The 20,655-nt window shown below is 46.0% G+C and overlaps 1 protein-coding gene across 2 annotated transcripts in view; it reads right to left on the bottom strand.

The window, feature by feature from the left end:
- The window catches only part of LOC139379608 (cullin-associated and neddylation-dissociated 1), a 57,709-nt gene extending 37,709 nt beyond the window's left edge, over positions 1-20,000 (bottom strand). Inside the window, exons 1-5 of one of the 2 annotated variants that reach the window (XM_071122402.1) lie at positions 19,658-20,000; positions 10,533-10,676; positions 4,125-4,279; positions 1,985-2,108; positions 616-872 (exon numbers count right to left, since the gene is read on the bottom strand). In XM_071122402.1, the coding sequence (XP_070978503.1) occupies positions 616-872; positions 1,985-2,108; positions 4,125-4,279; positions 10,533-10,676; positions 19,658-19,725 (748 nt within the window). In that variant the 5' untranslated portion in view covers positions 19,726-20,000. The remainder of the gene's footprint in view (positions 1-615; positions 873-1,984; positions 2,109-4,124; positions 4,280-10,532; positions 10,677-19,657) is intronic. The other variant, XM_071122401.1, reaches the window with a different exon arrangement.
- Positions 20,001-20,655: the final 655 nt, after the last annotated feature.

Below are 20,655 nucleotides of genomic sequence, written 5' to 3'. Positions count from 1 at the left end.
CTACCCTGCCTCTAACCACTAGGCTACCCTGCCTCTAACCACTAGGCTACCCTGCCTCTAACCACTAGGCTACCCTGCCTCTAACCACTAGGCTACCCTGCCTCTAACCACTAGGCTACCCTGCCTCTAACCACTAGGCTACCCTGCCTCTAACCACTAGGCTACCCTGCCTCTAACCACTAGGCTACCCTGCCTCTAACCACTAGGCCACCCTGCCTCTAACCACTAGGCCACCCTGCCTCTAACCACTAGGCCACCCTGCCTCTAACCACTAGGCCACCCTGCCTCTAACCACTAGGCCACCCTGCCTCTAACCACTAGGCCACCCTGCCTCTAACCACTAGGCTACCCTGCCTCTAACCACTAGGCTACCCTGCCTCTAACCACTAGGCTACCCTGCCACCTAAAGAAGGGGTAATTAACTGGGAAAATGTTGGCTAAATTGTTTGACATTTCCAAATATAAAAAAAAAAAGATCCAAAATGTCCTGAAATTGAAATACTAATTACAGCAGGGTTTCTGTGTCAACCGTTCAACTAGAAAAATGAAAGATACTCCACTACGTTATCAGCATTGACTTCTATCGCCTCCCCAGTGTGTCTCCGTGAAACTCACCGATCCTGTGTCCGGCCTGTCTGCTGATGGCTGCGATACACTGGATGTAGGTACGGGTGGTGGACATGGAGTCGTTACGAGACAACTCTGACAGCAGGTGTTCAATCAGGTCCACAAACACCAGGTTCCCACAGGACATGACCAGGTGACCCAGAGCGATGATGGTCCTCTTCCTCACCGCCAGGCGGGGGCTGGTCAGCTGAGGGAGCAGGCAGGACAGGATGGAGGGGTGAAAGTTCACCAGGAGACCACCCTGTCTGTTAGAGGAGAGGGAGAGAGGTTAGCACTATGTTAAGTAGTGTTATGTAGTGTCATCAGGCGGTATGATAGACTACGTAGGGTCTGGTCAGCTGAGGAAGCAGGCAGGACAGGATGGAGGGGTGAAAGTTCACCAGCAGACTAGAGGTTGGCACCAGGAGTGAAAATTAATTCCTGTCCCGTCTTGTCAAATATACTGTACCGTCCTGGTCCAGAAACAGTTACATAACTCCAGAACATTCCTGGACCGTCCCAAACTCATTTTTACAGGCAGAAATCAGAAATACATTTAGATATCCAACTGACTAATAAAGTAATCCAATGACAAAGGGCCATCTATAGTCTATAATGGGTCCAGACCAGCGGTCAGACAGTGGAGAACACACACACACACACCTGGGTTCAGACCAGCGGTCAGACAGTGGAGAACACACACACCAACCTGGGTCCAGACCAGCGGTCAGACAGTGGAGAACACACACACACCTGGGTCCAGACCAGCGGTCAGACAGTGGAGAACACACACACACACACACACATACACCTGGGTCCAGACCACCTGGGTTCAGACCAGCGGTCAGAGAGTGGAGAACACACACACACCTGGGTCCAGACCAGCGGTCAGACAGTGGAGAACACACACACCAACCTGGGTCCAGACCAGCGGTCAGACAGTGGAGAACACACACACACCTGGGTCCAGACCAGCGGTCAGACAGTGGAGAACACACACACACCTGGGTTCAGACCAGCGGTCAGACAGTGGAGAACACACACACACCTGGGTCCAGACCAGCGGTCAGACAGTGGAGAACACACACACACCTGGGTCCAGACCAGCGGTCAGACAGTGGAGAACACACACACCAACCTGGGTTCAGACCAGCGGTCAGACAGTGGAGAACACACACACACACCTGGGTCCAGACCAGCGGTCAGAGAGTGGAGAACACACACACACACACACACACCAGCCTGGGTCCAGACCAACAGTCAGACAGTGGAGAACACACACACACCAGTAGTCAGACAGTGGAGAACACACACACACCAACAGTCAGACAGTGGAGAACACACCCCAATCGTCAGACAGTGGAGAACACACACCAACCTGCAGAGCATGTCAGCCATGATGTCCAGAGCCTCCAGCTGAACTGACACATCCTCCTGCTTGGCGATGGCACTGGTCAGACGGCCTGTGATCTTTTTACACACACTGGCAGCCAGGGCCGAGCCTGGGGGCGAGGAGAGGAGAGGTGGAGGAGAGACGGAGGGGTGGAGGAGAGGTGAGACGGAGGGGTAGAGGAGAGAGGGAGAGAGAGGGGGTGGAGAGGAGAGAGAGAAACAGGGGGAGGAGGTTGGAGAGGAGGGAGAGAAACAGCGGGGGGGGGGGTTGGAGAGGAGGGAGAGAAACAGGGGGAGGAGGTTGGAGAGGAGAGAGAGGAAGAGAAACAGGGGGAGGGGGTTGGAGAGGAGAGGAGAAAGACAGAGAGCGACAGAAAGAGGCTGAGTGAGCTAAATGAGTCATACTGCTGTCAGCCAAGATGGCTGATGCCTGAAGGTGATGGGGAAGCTAGGCTGTTAACAGATGCTCTCTTCTCCATGTCTCCCTCCACATGACTGGGAAAGGCCTGAACACAGCTGGAGATTAACCAGGATGTAAGGAGGACATCCAGCAAGAGGGGAGAGTCCGTCAGTTCATTACCTATAACACCGTCACTAGAGGGGATAGTCCATCAGATCATTACCTATAAAACCATCACTAGAGGGGATAGTCCATCAGATCATTCATTACCTATAACACCATCACTAGAGGGGATAGTCCATCAGATCATTACCTAACACACTACAACACCATCACTAGGGATAGTCCATCAGTTCATTACCTAACACACTACAACACCATCACTAGAGGGGATAGTCCGTCAGTTTATTACCTATAACACCATCACTAGAGGGGATAGTCCATCAGTTCATTACCTATAACACCATCACTAGAGGGGATAGTCCATCAGTTCATTACCTATAACACCATCACTAGAGGGGATAGTCCATCAGATCATTACCTATAACACCATCACTAGAGGGGATAGTCCATCAGATCATTACCTAACACACTACAACACCATCACTAGAGGGGAGAGTCCGTCAGTTCATTACCTAACACACTACAACACCATCACTAGAGGGGATGGTCCGTCAGTTCATTAGCTATAACACCATCACTAGAGGGGATAGTCCATCAGTTCATTACCTATAACACCATCACTAGAGGGGAGAGTCCATCAGATCATTACCTAACACACTACAACACCATCACTAGAGGGGATGGTCCGTCAGTTCATTACCTATAACACCATCACTAGAGGGGAATAGTCCATCAGATCATTACCTAACACACTACAACACCATCACTAGAGGGGAGAGTCCGTCAGTTCATTACCTAACACACTACAACACCATCACTAGAGGGGATAGTCCATCAGATCATTACCTATAACACCATCACTATACCTAACACACTACAACACTATCACTAGAGGGGATAGTCCATCAGTCCATTACCTAACACACTACAACACCATCACTAGAGGGGATAGTCCGTCAGATCATTACCTAACACACTACAACACCATCACTAGAGGGGAGAGTCCGTCAGTTCATTACCTAACACACTACAACGCCATCACTAGAGGGGATAGTCCGTCAGATCATTACCTAACACACTACAACACCATCACTAGAGGGGAGAGTCCGTCAGTTCATTACCTAACACACTACAACGCCATCACTAGAGGGGATAGTCCATCAGTTCATTACCTAACACACTACAACACCATCACTAGAGGGGATAGTCCGTCAGTTCATTACCTATAACACCATCACTAGAGGGGAGAGTCCGTCAGTTCCTTACCTATAACACCATCACTAGAGGGGATAGTCCATCAGATCATTACCTAACACACTACAACACCATCACTAGAGGGGATAGTCCATCAGATCATTACCTACAACACCATCACTAGAGGGGATAGTCCGTCAGATCATTACCTAACACACTACAACACCATCACTAGAGGGGATAGTCCATAAGTTCATGGATCGGGCCCTCTGGTCCACGAAACCTTACTCATCATGAACTAAAAAAAGAAGGAAAATCTGATCCAAGATCAGCTTTGTGAAGGCCCGTGTCTAGTGGAAAAGTGATCGGGGTACAGAGGTCAGAGGTCAGGGGTCAGGGTGGTACTTACCGCTGGACGCCGGGGGCAGTTCTCCTATGACCGTCTTCAGTCCGATGCTGGAGATGTCTCGGAGCTGCTCCTTGTCTGCCAGCATGTTGGTACACAGTGTGTCCACTATAGTCTCCACCTGGTACTCCTTCACCTTACTGACCAACGGGCCCAGGCTGGAACACAATATATATATCAATATAAACTACCTGGTACTCCTTCACCTTACTGACCAACGGGCCCAGGCTGGAACACAATGTAACTGGTTCTCTTGTTTCAACAGAAGCTAGTCCAGAGTTAATCGAATGTCATGATAACACCACGTTGTGACCCCACTCTGAGCCATGTGAAGTGGGTCCCTTGTTTAAACAGGGCTGTCGTTTGATCAAAACACACTGAGTAACAACACTACCATGTTACCAGTCAGGCCGAGAGCGGCTCAACCAGACAGATTTAGGGCCTCTTGTCGTCAGCAGTAGAGAGAAGAAGAGACCTGTTTATTAAACACACTGAGTAACACACTACCATGTTACCAGTTAGGCCGAGAGCGGCTCAACCAGACAGTTTTAGGGCCTCTTGTCGTCAGCAGCAGAGAGAGGAAGAGACCTGTTTATTAAACACACTGAGTAACACACTACCATGTTACCAGTTAGGCCGAGAGCGGCTCAAACAGACAGTTTTAGGGCCTCTTGTCGTCAGCAGCAGAGAGAGGAAGAGACCTGTTTATTAAAGCAGTACATCAGTTGAACTTACTTGTTCTGGCCATCCATCAGTCAGTGTCGCCTGAACCGTCATCTCTCTAACGACAGATCTTTGCGGGGTGTTTTTTTTAAACACCTGTAAGTGTCATTTAATGCAATCTAGAGCAACAAAAATACTAAAAAAGGCCTTAAAATGATAATATCTTTGTTTCCTTACATAGTGGTGCAGCCAGAACACAAAGAGACACAAAGCCTTTCTGGCAGTCTGCGTTCACGACACACAACAGAGTAGATTACTACTTCAAAATGGCAGCGATACGAAAGCAGGCAAACTTGCAGTGTGACTGTATCCTATATTAAACATTGGAGATGTGAGAGAAATACAGCCTAGAGAGAGAAGAGATTCATTTTTAATTCATCTTCTTATTGATCACATAATCCCTTAAAAGCCTAATTCTAAATGAGTTGGTTGAGCGTGAGAGCCGAGACGATCACACTGACGCTGGCTCATAAGCACAGAGACATGTCCCCCTAGCTGGGGCAAGGAAGATAAAAATCAATGCTGCTCTGACATGAAATATCCACAGACAAAAAATGTCAAATATGCAATAAGACAAAACTGAAGCAAACACAGAGTTATTCAATAACACTGTCCAATACTCAGTGTTGTGAAACGATATGAATGAGAGAGAGAAACGGAGGCAGAGAGAAAGAGGCAGAGTGACTGACAGAAGCAGAGAGAAAGAGGCAGAAAGACATAGCGACAGAGACAGACAGTGACAGAGGCAGAGACAGAAAGACATAGCGACAGAGGCAGAGACAGAAAGACATAGCGACAGAGGCAGAGACAGAAAGACATAGCGACAGAGGCAGAGACATAGCATCAGAGAGACAGAAAGACATAGCAACAGACAGACAGACAGTGGCAGAGAGACACAGTGGCAGACAGATGGTTCGGGACTAGACAGTCTCCCACAGGGCCCAAGCCAGTCAGTCAGGTGATTCAGCCCCTCTCTCAGTCTCTGTGTTTGACAGCCATGTTTTGAACCTCTCTATAGCGGTGCCTTAAGTTCAATCAGACACACCAGGGTTTTCGTTGTAGAAAAACATGAAAAGCTAAAAAAATAAATAAAATAAAAACATTTAAACTGCTGCCGGCCAAAGTGTCCAGGAGAAAAAAACAATCCCATTACTAAATAATAAAATAATGACCAACGTGCTTATTGGTCTATAGGTTCATTTGCATAGTTTTGTGCAATTAAAATTGGCCTGTGTGTATTTTGGTTGGCCCTCTTATGTATCCAACACAACCTACAGAGTGGTGTTTCCCCTTCAGCTCCTCAGCGTGTTCCTGCCAGAGTAAAACATGTGCTTCTATACGCCCGTTCATTTTAAAATGCTATTCGTTTGTGTTCAAAACAGTTTTGGTGCTCGATTAAGAAGAGCTACTATTTTTATTTCTCAACTGGTAATTGAAGCGTGTCTCCTATTCACCATTCAAGTGCAGGAATAAAAGCTGTCAGCGCGTCTCCCACCACTTTACAATGGGAGCTTTAGGCCGTATGCATTTCGATAACATACTTCATTGTTTGAAACCGGAATATTTTATTTCATATTATGAGGCATGTTTTTCCTTTCTTCAGAGTTACCTAAAGGCTAAATCCAACCATGGAAAGAGTAACCTAAAGTCTAAATCCAACCATGGAAAGAGTAACCTAAAGTCTAAATCCAACCATGGAAAGAGTAACCTAAAGTCTAAATCCAACCATGGAAATAGTAACCTAAAGTCTAAATCCAACCATGGAAAGAGTGACCTAAAGGCTAAATCCAACCATGGAAAGAGTAACCTAAAGTCTAAATCCAACCATGGAAAGAGTAACCTAAAGTCTAAATCCAACCATGGAAATAGTAACCTAAAGTCTAAATCCAACCATGGAAAGAGTGACCTAAAGGCTAAATCCAACCATGGAAAGAGTAACCTAAAGTCTAAATCCAACCATGGAAAGAGTAACCTAAAGTCTAAATCCAACCATGGAAAGAGTAACCTAAAGGCTAAATCCAACCATGGAAAGAGTAACCTAAAGTCTAAATCCAACCATGGAAAGAGTAACCTAAAGTCTAAATCCAACCATGGAAAGGTGGAGGCAATTATTTTACACCGAACAAAAATATAAACTCAACATGTAACAAGTGTTTCATGAGCTGAAATTAAAAATCCCATAAATTCAGTTTTAAAAAAAAAAAGCTTTGTAGTGTAAACAAAAGAGTTTACATCTGTTAGTGAGCATTTCTCCTTTGCCAAGACAATCCAGCCACCTGACAGGTGTGACCTATCAAGAAGCTGATTAAAAAAAAGCAAGATCATTACATAGGTGCACCTTGTGCTGGGGACAACAAAAGGCCACAAAAATGTGCAATTTTTCACCACACAATGCCACAGATGTCTCTAGTTGAGGGAGCGTGCAATTGGCGTGCTGAATGCAGGAATATCCACCAGAGCTGTTGCTAGAGAATTGAATGTTCATTGCTCTACCATAAGCCTCCTCCAACATTGTTTAAGATAATTTGGCAGTACATCTAACCGGTCTCGCCACTACAGGCCACGTGTAACCACACCAGCCCAGGACCTTCATACCTGGCTTCTTCACCTGCGGGATCGTCTGAGACCAGCCACCCGGGCAGCTGATGAAACTGAGGAGTATTTCTGTCTGTAATAACACCCTTTTGTGGGGTTAAAAAACTAATTCTGATTGGCTGGGCCTGGCTCCCCAGTGGCTGGGCCTGGCTCCCCAGTGGCTGGGCCTGGGGCTGGGCCTGGCTCCCCAGTGGCTGGGCCTGGCTCCCCAGTGGCTGGCCCTATGCCCTCCCAGGCCCACCCATTGCTGCACCCCTGTCTAGTCATGTGAAATCCATAGATTAGTACCTAATGAATTTATTTCAATTGACCGTTTTCCTTATATGAACTGTAACTCAGTAAAATTGTTGTGTTTACATTTTTGTTCAGTGTTTGAAGACTTCATAGGCAGCACGTTGAGTTTCAAGTTTGGGGAAGCATACAATTTATCCCACTATTCTGCATGTCAGTTATGATTTTCATATGCGCATATTTTGTGGAACAGGTAAAAAACAATTTAAATAACGTTTGTTTCTCAAAATCACAACAATCTGAATTAAAATTATAAAAATTTAAAAAGTAAATTCATGCGAGATCAACCAGCCTCTCTGTCATATGGACACATTGATACACTGTGGTCCATTGGTGGCTAAAGAAAGGAGCGCATGGAACTCACAGCCTATTGGCCAATGCAGCAGTAGACCTATAACTTCCATCGCTCTTTCACACCGAGGACTGGTGATTATTATCGAGGGGGAGACTGTTGGAAAGATGTTTCAAGTTGCTTACTGTGAGGACTTTAATATATCATTCGCAATTAATGTTTAAAAAAAACAACACTTTCCTACATTTCGGCGCAGCAGGCCCGGTTCCTCTATATGCTCCCTCAACATTACCAGGACAGAAAACACAGACTCATTGGTCACATGGAGCATTCCAAACACAAAACACATTTTTTTGTAAAATGTACAATCTCATACATGATGGTTATGAAGTAAAAAAAAAAAAAAAAACTTGTTTCTCACAAGTGTAGCAGGTTGTGAACTTCTATGTTTCAACTCTGACGACGGTAAATGACTAATTAATACATACATTAACCTTTTAAGGTATAGGGGGCAGCATTTTCACTTTTGGATAAATAGCGTGCCCAATTTCAACTTCCTGCTACTCATGCCAAGAATATAAGATATGCATATTATTAGTAGATGGGAAAAAAATAGTGTTTTCTATCCACAAGTGGGACGCAAGCGTCCTCTATACCATTAGAAGTTAACGGACATTAATGTAACCAAATGACGGGGATTAACGGTACATTTACTAATGAGGACGTAAATGGGGGATCTGATTTTTTGATTTATTTTTAAATCGAAGGGTCAACAAAATTTACACTATGAAACACTGAATGCTCAAGACTTGGCGCGGGAGGCAGCGGAGACATTCTGGACAGAGACTTTACCTTCTCGTCTCTACGCTATAAAAATACACTCAAGACATAATAGTTTTCACAAATATTTTAAAAATGCTTTTCACTGACAGTCGCAACTCAATAATCAGCTAGGTCCATTGACACAAGCGCTGCCCAGATTCGCGGGATCCCCAAATATGCATAGGCCTACGAGCTAGTGATCTGAAACAATCCACAGCAACATAAAAAAAAATATAAAGAAACCAATGATCCTCAATTCCTCTATAACCAAGTCCTGCTTTTTGGTTAAGTATTTTTACATTGTTTATATTCATAGCAATTATATCATTTCGGCAAATGTATTTCCATTAATTTCCCAATTGATGCACCACTATGCCGTTTCTCTCCTGTTCTATTGGATCCACCACTATGTCATCTCTCTCCTGTTCTATTGGATCCACCTGTTCTATTGGATCCCCCACTATGCCGTTTCTCTCCTGTTCTATTGGATCCACCACTATGCCATTTCTCTCCTGTTCTATTGGATCCACCACTATGCCATTTCTCTCCTGTTCTATTGGATCCACCACTATGTCATCTCTCTCCTGTTCTATTGGATCCACCACTATGCCATTTCTCTCCTGTTCTATTGGATCCACCACTATGCCATTTCTCTCCTGTTCTATTGGATCCACCACTATGTCATCTCTCTCCTGTTCTATTGGATCCACCTGTTCTATTGGATCCCCCACTATGCCATTTCTCTCCTGTTCTATTGGATCCCCCACTATGCCATTTCTCTCCTGTTCTATTGGATCCACCACTATGCCATTTCTCTCCTGTTCTATTGGATCCCCCACTATGCCATTTCTCTCCTGTTCTATTGGATCCCCCACTATGCCATTTCTCTCCTGTTCTATTGGATCCCCCACTATGCCATTTCTCACCTGTTCTATTGGATCCCCCACTATGCCATTTCTCTCCTGTTCTATTGGATCCCCCACTATGCCATTTCTCTCCTGTTCTATTGGATCCCCCACTATGCCATTTCTCTCCTGTTCTATTGGATCCCCCACTATGCCATTTCTCTCCTGTTCTATTGGATCCACCACTATGCCATTTCTCTCCTGTTCTATTGGATCCCCCACTATGCCATTTCTCTCCTGTTCTATTGGATCCCCCACTATGCCATTTCTCTCCTGTTCTATTGGATCCCCCACTATGCCATTTCTCTCCTGTTCTATTGGATCCACCACTATGCCATTTCTCATATTAACAACCCATGATAGTTGTTGCATCATTAGATCTCCCCTTTTTCTAAGTTTCTAACAGAGGTGTACAGTTCTGTCACATATGGAACAGCTATCAGTGTGAGCTGTTTAGAACGGTGTTTTCGCCCCCCCCCCCGAATTGCATTTTGACAAATATTTTTTAAATGACGTTTTATTGGACTGCTTTATTACACGAGATGCATGTTAAGATGAATTACCATCATCTAAAAAGGTGATTTCTGTCATTCAGAGCACCATGGGTGGACTGGGTGGATGCCCTAAGGGGATTTATACACCTCAATGCAGCAGGTAAATGGTCAGGTAAAGGTAAATGGGTCAGGTAAATGTCTGAAATAATAGCTTCCCAGGCCACGTTGTCCGGTGCCACATTTTCCTAAAGGAAACCCTCACACACACACACACACACAGATCTCTCACCATTTGACGGCCAGATTCTGAACCTCTCCGTTTTTGTCTTCCAGTAGCTTGAGGATCATCTTGACCACCTTGCGTTCACTGTCATCGTCCAGCTTGATGGAGTCTTTCTGCAGCTCTGACATCAGGTCGTTGGTGGCCATGAATCTACAGGAACACACAGGGAGAAAGAAGACCCAGTTAGACCAACAGGGTTATGATGTTATATTTATTTACCTTCATTTAACTAGGCAAGTCCGTTAAGAACAAATTCTTATTTTCAATGACGGCCGAGGAACAGTGGGTTAACTGCCTGTTCAAGGGCAGAATGACAGATTTGTACCTTGTCAGCTCGGGGATTTGAACTTGCAACCTTCCGGTTACTAGTCCAACACTCTAACCACTAGGCTACCCTACCCTAGTAATCCTAGTAAAAATTCCCTGTCTTAGGTCAAATATGATCACCACTTGATTTTAGGAATGTGAAATGTCAGAATAAAAGTTGAGAGAATTATTTATTTCAGCTTTTATTTCTTTCATCACATTCCCAGTGGGTCAGAAGTTTACATACACTCAATTAGTAATTGTTAGCAATGCCTTAGAATTGTTTAACTTGGGTTAAACATTTTGGGTAGCCTTCCACAAGCTTCCCACAATACGTTGGGTGAATTTTGGCCCATTCCTCCTGACAGAGCTGGTGTAACTGAGTCAGGCTTGTCAAATCAAATCAAATTTATTTATATAGCCCTTCGTACATCAGCTGATATCTCAAAGTGCTGTACAGAAACCCAGCCTAAAACCCCAAACAGCAAGCAATGCAGGTGTAGAAGCACGGTGGCTAGGAAAAACTCCCTAGCTTGTAGAGTCAGGTTTGATGGCCTCCTTCCTTGCTCGCACACACTTTTTCAGTTCTGCCCACACATATAGGATTGAGGTCAGGGCTTTGTGATGGCCACGCCAATACCTTGACTTTGTTGTCCTTAATGCCATTTTGCCACAACTTGGAAGTATGCTTGGGGTCATTGTCCATTTGGAAGACCCATTTGCAACCAAGCTATAACTTCAGCTATAACCAGCAAGCTTGACTGGTGTCTTGAGAAGTTGCTTCAATATAGCCACATCATTTTCCTTTCCTCATGATGCCATCTATTTTGTGAAGTGCACCAGTTTCTCCTGCAGCAAAGCACCCCCACAACATCATGCTGCCACCCCCGTGCTTCACGGTTGGGATGGTGTTGTTCAGCTTGCAAGCTTCCCCCTTTTCCTCCAAACATAACGATGGTCATTATGGCCAAACAGTTTTATTTTTGTTTCATCAGACCAGAGGACATTTTTCCAAAAAGTATGATCTTCGTCCCCATGTGCAGTTGCAAACCGTAGTCTGGCTTTTTTATGGCAGTTTTGGAGCAGTGGCTTCTTCCTTGCTGAGCGGCCTTTCAGGTTATGTCGATATAGGACTCGTTTTACTGTGGATATAAATACTTTTGTACCGGTTTCCTCCAGCATCTTCACAAGGTCCTTTGCTGTTGCTCTGGGATTGATTTGCACTTTTCGCACAAAGTACGTTCATCTCTAGGAGACAGAACGCGTCTCCTTCCTGAGCAGTATGACGGCTGCGTGGTCCCATGGTGTTTATACCTGCGTACTATCGTTTGTACAGATGAACGTGGTACCTTCAGGCGATTGGAAATTTCTCCCAAGGATGAACCAGACTTGGAGGTCTACAATTTGTTTTCTGAGGTCTTGGCAGATTTCTTCACATGATGCCAAGCAAAGAGGCATTGAGTTTGAAGGTAGGCCTTGAAATACATCCATAGGTACACCTCCAATTGACTCAAATGATGTCACTTAGCCTACCAGAAGCATCTAAAGCCATGACATTTTCTGGAATTTTCCAATCTTTTTTAAGGCACAGTCAACTTAATGTATGTAAACTTCTGACCCACTGGAATTGTGAACCAGTGAATTATAAGTGAAATAATCTGTCTGTAAACAACTGTTGGAAAAATTACTTGCGTCATGCACAAAGTAGATGTCCTAACCGACTTGCCAAAACTATATTGTGTTAACAAGAAATTTGTGGAGTGGTTGAAAAACTAGTCCATGAATCTACAGGTACAAACCGGGAGAAAGAAGACCCAGTTAGACTAACAGGGTAATGATGTCATACGTTCATAAGACATCCAACTAAATAATCTTCTAGAGCAGAGCCCCCCCCTTCCAGCATTAGGGAACACTATTTCTATGTTGTTATTTTATATAGCTTACAGCACCTGGTATTCTCCCAGGTGCTCTCCCTTCCCAGTGCTAATCAGGCCCGACCCTGAACATGCGTGTTCAGGGTGGTATGGCCACGAGCACCCCCCACCCCACATTATCCTCTGAACAACGTCCCTTGGCTCATCTATGCAACTACTCAAAGGGCTCAGGAGAGGCAAAGTCATGTGTCCTCCAAAAACATGACCCACCTACGCCACCTACCTATTTATCACACCGCCTGCTTAACCCGGATGTCAGCCGCACCAACGTGTCGCAGGAAACACAGACAAGGAGTCACAAGAGCACAATGAGCCAAGGAAAGCCCCACCGGTCAAACCCTCCGAGGGTTAACACCACTGAGCTAAGAGAAGGAAACCTTCCAAAGGGTTTTAACACCACTGAGCTAAGAGAAGGAAACCGACCGTCCGAGGGTTAACACCACTGAGCTAAGAGAAGGAAACCTTCCAAAGGGTTTTAACACCACTGAGCTAAGAGAAGGAAACCCTCCGAAGGGTTTTAACACCACTGAGCTGAGAGAAGGAAACCCTCCGAAGGGTTTTAACACCACTGAGCTGAGAGAAGGAAACCCTCCGAAGGGTTTTAACACCACTGAGCTGAGAGAAGTTAACAAGTCAAGTGCTCTGACATTAGAAACCAAAGCAAATCAACACTAGTGCAAAGATCAAGCTAATATCTCCGAGGAGAGGAACGCTTGAAGCCTAAAGCATTGGAAGATACCAGACAGACCAGCTCTGATCTCTTGGGGGGGGGTTAACTTATCATATCCAATTTAATACATCACACACGATCAGCTTTAAGACAACATCTTGTCTCCATCTTAACACATCACAGAACTCCTGGTGTGATTCAACAAAGACCTTTTCCTAAATACTATGCTTCTCAACACTAGGCTCGTTGATCATCTCTGACGTGTCCCCCCCCTCATCGGAACGCAAGAAGCTTTTTAAACAAGAGGGACAGCGAGAAGGAAGAGAGGAAAGACAATGAATAATGCATCAGGTCCATGGCCCACACTCACTGAGTGGCAGCCCCACAGCATGAGGTAATGGACTGGAGCACCCACACTCACTGAGAGGCAGCCCCACGGCATGAGGTAATGGGCTGGAGCACCCACACTCACTGAGAGACAGCCCCACTGCATGAGATAATGGAAGGGAGCACCCACACTCACTGAGAGGCAACCCCACGGCATGAGGTAATGGGCTGGAGCACCCACACTCACTGAGAGGCAGCCCCACAGCATGAGGTAATGGAAGGGAGCAACCACACTCACTGAGAGGCAGCCCCACAGCATAAGGTATGGAAGGGAGCACCCGCACTCACTGAGAGGCAGCCCCACAGCATGAGGTAATGGACTGGAGCACCCACACTCACTGAGCGGCAGCCACACGGCATGAGGTAATGGGCTGGAGCACCAACACTCACTGAGAGGCAGCCCCACGGCATGAGGTAATGGACTGGAGCACCCACACTCACTGAGAGGCAGCCCCACAGCATGAGGTAATGGGCTGGAGCATCCACACTCACTGAGAGGCAGCCCCACAGCATGAGGTAATGGGCTGGAGCATACACACTCACTGAGAGGCAGCCCCACAGCATGAGGTAATGGACTGGAGCACCCACACTCACTGAGAGGCAGCTCCACGGCATGAGGTAATGGAAGGGAGCGCCCACACTCACTGAGCGGCAGCCCCAAGGCATGAGGTAATGGGCTGGAGCACCCACACTCACTGAGAGGCAGCCCCACAGCATGAGGTAATGGGCTGGAGCATCCACACTCACTGAGAGGCAGCCCCACAGCATGAGGTAATGGGCTGGAGCATCCACACTCACTGAGAGGCAGCCCCACAGCATGAGGTAATGGGCTGGAGCATCCACACTCATTGAGAGGCAGCCCCACAGCATGAGGTAATGGGCTGGAGCATACACACTCACTGAGAGGCAGCCCCACAGCATGAGGTAATGGGCTGGAGCATCCACACTCACTGAGAGGCAGCTCCACAGCATGAGGTAATGGGCTGGAGCATCCACACTCACTGAGAGGCAGCTCCACAGCATGAGGTAATGGGCTGGAGCATCCACACTCACTGAGAGGCAGCCACACGGCATGAGGTAATGGGCTGGAGCACCAACACTCACTGAGTGGCAGCCCCACAGCATGAGGTAATGGACTGGAGCACCCACACTCACTGAGAGGCAGCTCCACGGCATGAGGTAATGGAAGGGAGCGCCCACACTCACTGAGCGGCAGCCCCAAGGCATGAGGTAATGGGCTGGAGCACCCACACTCACTGAGAGATAGCCCCACAGCATAAGGTAATGGACTGGAGCACCCACACTCCTCTCTCTCTAAACTGGTGCGTGGGAAAACACTTTCTACCAGTGATCTTCTTTAGTGGAAATCAATCTTCACTTCCACGGTACCACCACCGCACTAGATAAACATCAATAGAACCTTTAAAACATACAGTATTTTATTTTTTCCCCAAATTCCATTTTCTCTGTTTAGTTGTTTTCCAGGTTTTCCTATCAAATATCACACGTACAAATTGTTTAATGTGATGTTCTAAGTCCACAACAATGGTTAAACCACGGATATGGGTAAAATCTAAGAAATGCTAATTTTGGGGTGTAGATACCCTTTAACTCTGTGGCGCCAGCAAGAGACTTGTTTGGTTAGCGGTGTTTCTGTAGTACACGTGATTGTTAATAATTTATGCAAATCATCATTATACACTGCTCAAAAAAATAAAAGGGAACACTTAAACAACACAATGTAACTCGCAAGTCAATCACACTTCTGTGAAATCAAACTGTCCACTTAGGAAGCAACACTGATTGACAATAAATGTCACATGCTGTTGTGCAAATGGAATAGACAACAGGTGGAAATTATAGGTAATTAGCAAGACACCCCCAATAAAGGAGTGGTTCTGCAGGTGGTGACCACAGACCACTTCTCAGTTGCTATGCTTCCTGGGTGATGTTTTGGTCACTTTTGAATGCTGACGTTGCTTTCACTCTAGTGGTAGCATGAGACGGAGTCTACAACCCACACAAGTGGCTCAGGTAGTGCAGCTCATCCAGGATGGAACATCAATGCGAGCTGTGGCAAGAAGGTTTGCTGTGTCTGTCAGCGTAGTGTCCGTCAGCGTAGTGTCCAGAGCATGGAGGCGCTACCAGGAGACAAGCCAGTACATCAGGAGACGTGGAGGAGGCCGTAGGAGGGCAACAATCCAGCAGCAGGACCACTACCTCTGCCTTTGTGCATGGAGGAGCAGGCGGAGCACTGCCAGAGCCCTGCAAAATGACCTCCAGCAGGCCACAAATGTGCATATGTCTGCTCAAACGGTCAGAAACAGACTCCATTAGGGTGGTATGAGGGCCCGACATCCACAGGTGGGGGTTGTGCTTACAGCCCAACACCGTGCAGGACGTTTGGCATTTGCCAGAGAACACCAAGATTGGCAAATTCGCCACCGGCGCCCTGTGCTCTTCACAGATGAAAGCAGGTTCACATTGAGCACGTGACAGACGTGACAGTCTGGAGACGCCGTGGAGAACGTTCTGCTGCCTGCAACATCCTCCAGCATGACCGGTTTGGCAGTGGGTCAGTCATGGTGTGGGGTGGCATTTCTTTGGGGGGCCGCACAGCCCTCCATGTGCTCGCCAGAGGTAGCCTGACCGCCATTAGGTACCGGGATGAGATCCTCAGACCCCTTGTGAGACCATATGCTGGTGCGGTTGGCCCATGTGGCTGGAGTGTGTCAGCAGTTCCTGCAAGAGGAAGGCATTGATGCTATGGACTGTCCCGCCCGTTCCCCAGACCTGAATCCAATTGAGCACATCTGGGACATCATGTCTCGCTCCATCTACCAACGCCACGTTGCGCCACAGACTGTCCAGGAGTTGGCGGATGCTTTAGTCCAGGTCTGGGAGGAGATCCCTCATGAGACCATCCGCCACCTCATCAGGAGCATGCCCAGGCATTGTAGGGAGGTCATACAGGCACGTGGAGGCCACACACACTACTGAGCCTCATTTTGACTTGTTTTAAGGACATTACATCAAAGTTGGATCAGCCTGTAGTGTGGTTTTCCACTTTAATTTTGAGTGACTCCAAATCCAGACCTCCATGGGTTGATAAATTTGATTTCCATTGATCATTTTTGTGTGATTTTGTTGTCAGCACATTCAACTATGTAAAGAAAAAAGTATTTAATAAGAATATTTCATTCATTCAGATCTAGGATGTGTTATTTTAGTGTTCCCTTTATTTTTTTGAGCAGTGTATATAATTTTGCCAGATAAGCTACTTTGTAGTTAACATTTAATTGAGAAGGTGTTTGTGAAAGCCTTTCCATCTACCAGAAGACTGTTGTCATTATTAGCATCGTCACTAACGGCTACACTTAGTGGTAGACAATACATGTACACACAGACAGGGGTATTTCCGAGCTGATGGAAAATACAAATCACCGATACATTTTGTTCATATTTTATGATAATCTTGTGCAAATGAACCCATTTAATGTCTGGATTCTGTCCTCGTTCTCCACCACCCTCATTTTATAGGGCCCTAAATTAGACGAGGACAACAAGACTCACACCTACACAAACATGACAGTGGATAACATTAGACCTCCCACTCAAATGTGAAAGGCCATTGATTTCCCCTGCTAATAATGTCATCATGCAAACGTGCAGAAGCAAGGAGCACCTCTTTACTCCCTCTATAATGTGATGTTAGAACTCAAATAGGCCTACCTCTGACTCAACCCCCCATCTCCAGACTCAACCCCCCATCTCCAGACTCAACCCCCATCTCCAGACTCAACCCCCATCTCCAGACTCAACCCCCATCTCCAGACTCAACCCCCATCTCCAGACTCAACCCCCATCTCCAGACTCAACCCCCATCTCCAGACTCAACCCCCCCATCTCCAGACTCAACCCCCCCATCTCCAGACTCAACCCCCCCATCTCCAGACTCAACCCCCCCATCTCCAGACTCAACCCCCATCTCCAGACTCAACCCCCATCTCCAGACTCAACCCCCATCTCCAGACTCAACCCCCATCTCCAGACTCAACCCCCATCTCCAGACTCAACCCCCATCTCCAGACTCAACCCCCATCTCCAGACTCAACCCCCATCTCCAGACTCAACCCCCATCTCCAGACTCAACCCCCATCTCCAGACTCAACCCCCATCTCCAGACTCAACCCCCATCTCCAGACTCAACCCCCATCTCCAGACTCAGAGGTTAGGCCTAAACTCTCAACAGCTACTTCTTGACTGACTCAATTCAGAGTTTAGAATCTAGAGGTGGATGTAAAATATTACTCAACCATGATGGATAATCCAGTGCTGGTGTCAAGTCGTGCTTTTGGCAGCTGCATAGGCAATCCCTCAAAACTACAAGGCAATGGGGGCACACAGTGGAACAGGCTCGCTGTACAATAGTCCTGTACCATTTCTCACCGTTCCACCCCAGGTACCACAGAACACAAGCCACCGTCAGTCATTGTTATGAACCTGAAATAGTCTGGGATCTGTAGAGTTATTGGCAAGACTGAGAATCTGGGAAGCAGCGTAAATTGATAAGAAGAGATGCTAGGAGTTCCCACACGTACATAGGAAATCTCATCCAACCAGACGGTTCACTCTAGCTCACTCTAATTGAGCCTGGGGGTGGGGTTAATGCATGGTTATGGTAAACCGTTTCAGAGACGGAGAGGACAGATATTACATATTATTGAGGCACACTCAGTATGTCAGGGGACTGGTTACATTCCATATGTTTTATAGTTGTAACATCTGACATTTCAGAGCAAATGTCAGTGACAAATTAATTTGTGTCTACCTCTCTCTCTCTACAGGTGTGAGAAACACTGGAAAACACCAGAACAAGACTACAGGAACGCAGCACTGGACACCCACAGGTGCACACATCTAAGATGATAGTGGAAAAAAACTGCAACATTTATTAGGTGGTAGATTACCACTCTGTAGTTAGTTATACATGTAAATTCATGACAACTGTAACAGAATTGTGAAGAGCAGAATGCTGGCTTACATCATCATATTTTCTGGAAAAAACAACTTTCTCTAATGAGGAGTTGATATGGCTGCAGACTAAATTCACGGTTTGGGTTGGAAGTCAATCACGTTGTTTATGATTGTGTGTTTGGTATGGTTAATATAAAACACCTGACAGTGAGGTAGTGGTATGCTTCAAAGCTAACTAAATGAACTACATTTTGACTCCCCGGTCAGCCAACAACAAACATGCAGGCTGAATTATGTTATGGGATGTACTGTAGTTAGCTAACGTTAGCTAAGCAATCATTCATATGGCATCTGTAGACTGCTAGGATATGTGCAATGCCTTTCTAGCTAACTACTTAGTTAACAACCTAGCTAACTAGTGTAGTCCACTTACTTGAGTTAGCTAGCCAAATTCGATAACTTTTGCTACCTCAAAACGTTAGCTAGTTTCCTAGCTTGTTAGCGTTGACAGTAACGACTGTCAGAGCGAGTTAGCCAGCTAGCTAGCAACATGACAGTGTTAAATGTAACTAGCTAGCTATATATACACTTTGCAAAACTGACAAATTAGAAATATAATGTCAACATGTTAATCTGGGTTCCTCGCAAGAATGTGTTTATAGCGAGTGGCTAATATTGTTAGCTAGCTAGCTAGCTAGCTAGCGAACGTTAGCAGACTAGCCAAACGACAGAATTGATTTGAGGCCTAAACTAGCTAACTTGCAGGGTTTTCATACGGGACGATATACCGGTTTGAGTCAAAGTGTAGAATCACAGCGTCATTTCAAATGCATAGATTGTTAGAATATTGTATTTACCTGAAATCCTTGTCGCTTGATGTCATTTTTTCCAATAGATTAGAGATATGGTACGAGGCGCTCGCCATGTTTGCAGTCTGTTGGAGTAGCCTGCTAGCAACCACCAGTCGGTATCACGGAGCGGAAATTCTTATCCACTTTATTTAGCTATTTGCTTCTCTTAAACGATTGAAATCGATTCAGTTTCCACTGTCACTTTCCTTTCGATGGAGCGAAGTGATGATCAGCGGCGGAATAGCAGAGAATTTAGTCTCATCCTGCGGAGTGTTTGGATGTGTTTGAATGGAGATCTCACTTTGCTCTGCAGAGAGGAGGAGCTGCAGAACCAGATGAGTTCGCTACTGGGGGGGGGGTCAAAGTTCAGAGTTTGTTATAGTGGGGAAGGACCAGACTAGTGAGTTTGTCTGTGTTGTCACTAGTTACCACAGCCATAAAGTAAAACTTGGCTATATCGTAAAAAACAACATTTTAATATGAAAACAAACATTTACTTTTTTTGGTCTTCATTTAAGGTTTAAGGCCATAATGAAGACTTTGTGGATGTGGTAACTAGTGATGACCGTGTAACGGTGGTGGTCGTCTGAGAAACCTCAAATCAAAGATAGTACCAGAGAAGATGGACTAAAACTGCTTATCCAACAGAAATATTCGATCACACTTTGTGGGTGATGTCATGGCGGCGTTGGCTAGCTCAACTCATGCGGAGAAACAAGTCAATCGGGGTGGTCGTCTCCTGCCGAACTGCGCATGTGCAGTCCGTCAACTCAAAGGCACTCCTTCGATATAAAGTTGTTTTTGACGAAAATTAAAACGGGTCAGTTTGTCCCTTTAATTAGGTTGGAGTAATGACATGTTCAACTACTTAAGAACGTGGCTTGAATCTACGTTGTGCTTTTAGATTTCGAGAAAATGTACAACTAATGAAGAATTTGTCACTTCTCTCATTGACTCCTCAAATCCCGGCCTGGTCTGTTTCTCAGGCGTTTCGTCAAGTCTCG

This window comes from Oncorhynchus clarkii, chromosome 21 (genome assembly GCF_045791955.1).
Source record: "Oncorhynchus clarkii lewisi isolate Uvic-CL-2024 chromosome 21, UVic_Ocla_1.0, whole genome shotgun sequence".
NCBI lineage: Eukaryota > Metazoa > Chordata > Actinopteri > Salmoniformes > Salmonidae > Oncorhynchus > Oncorhynchus clarkii.
This window is presented reverse-complemented; position numbering and strand designations above follow the sequence as displayed.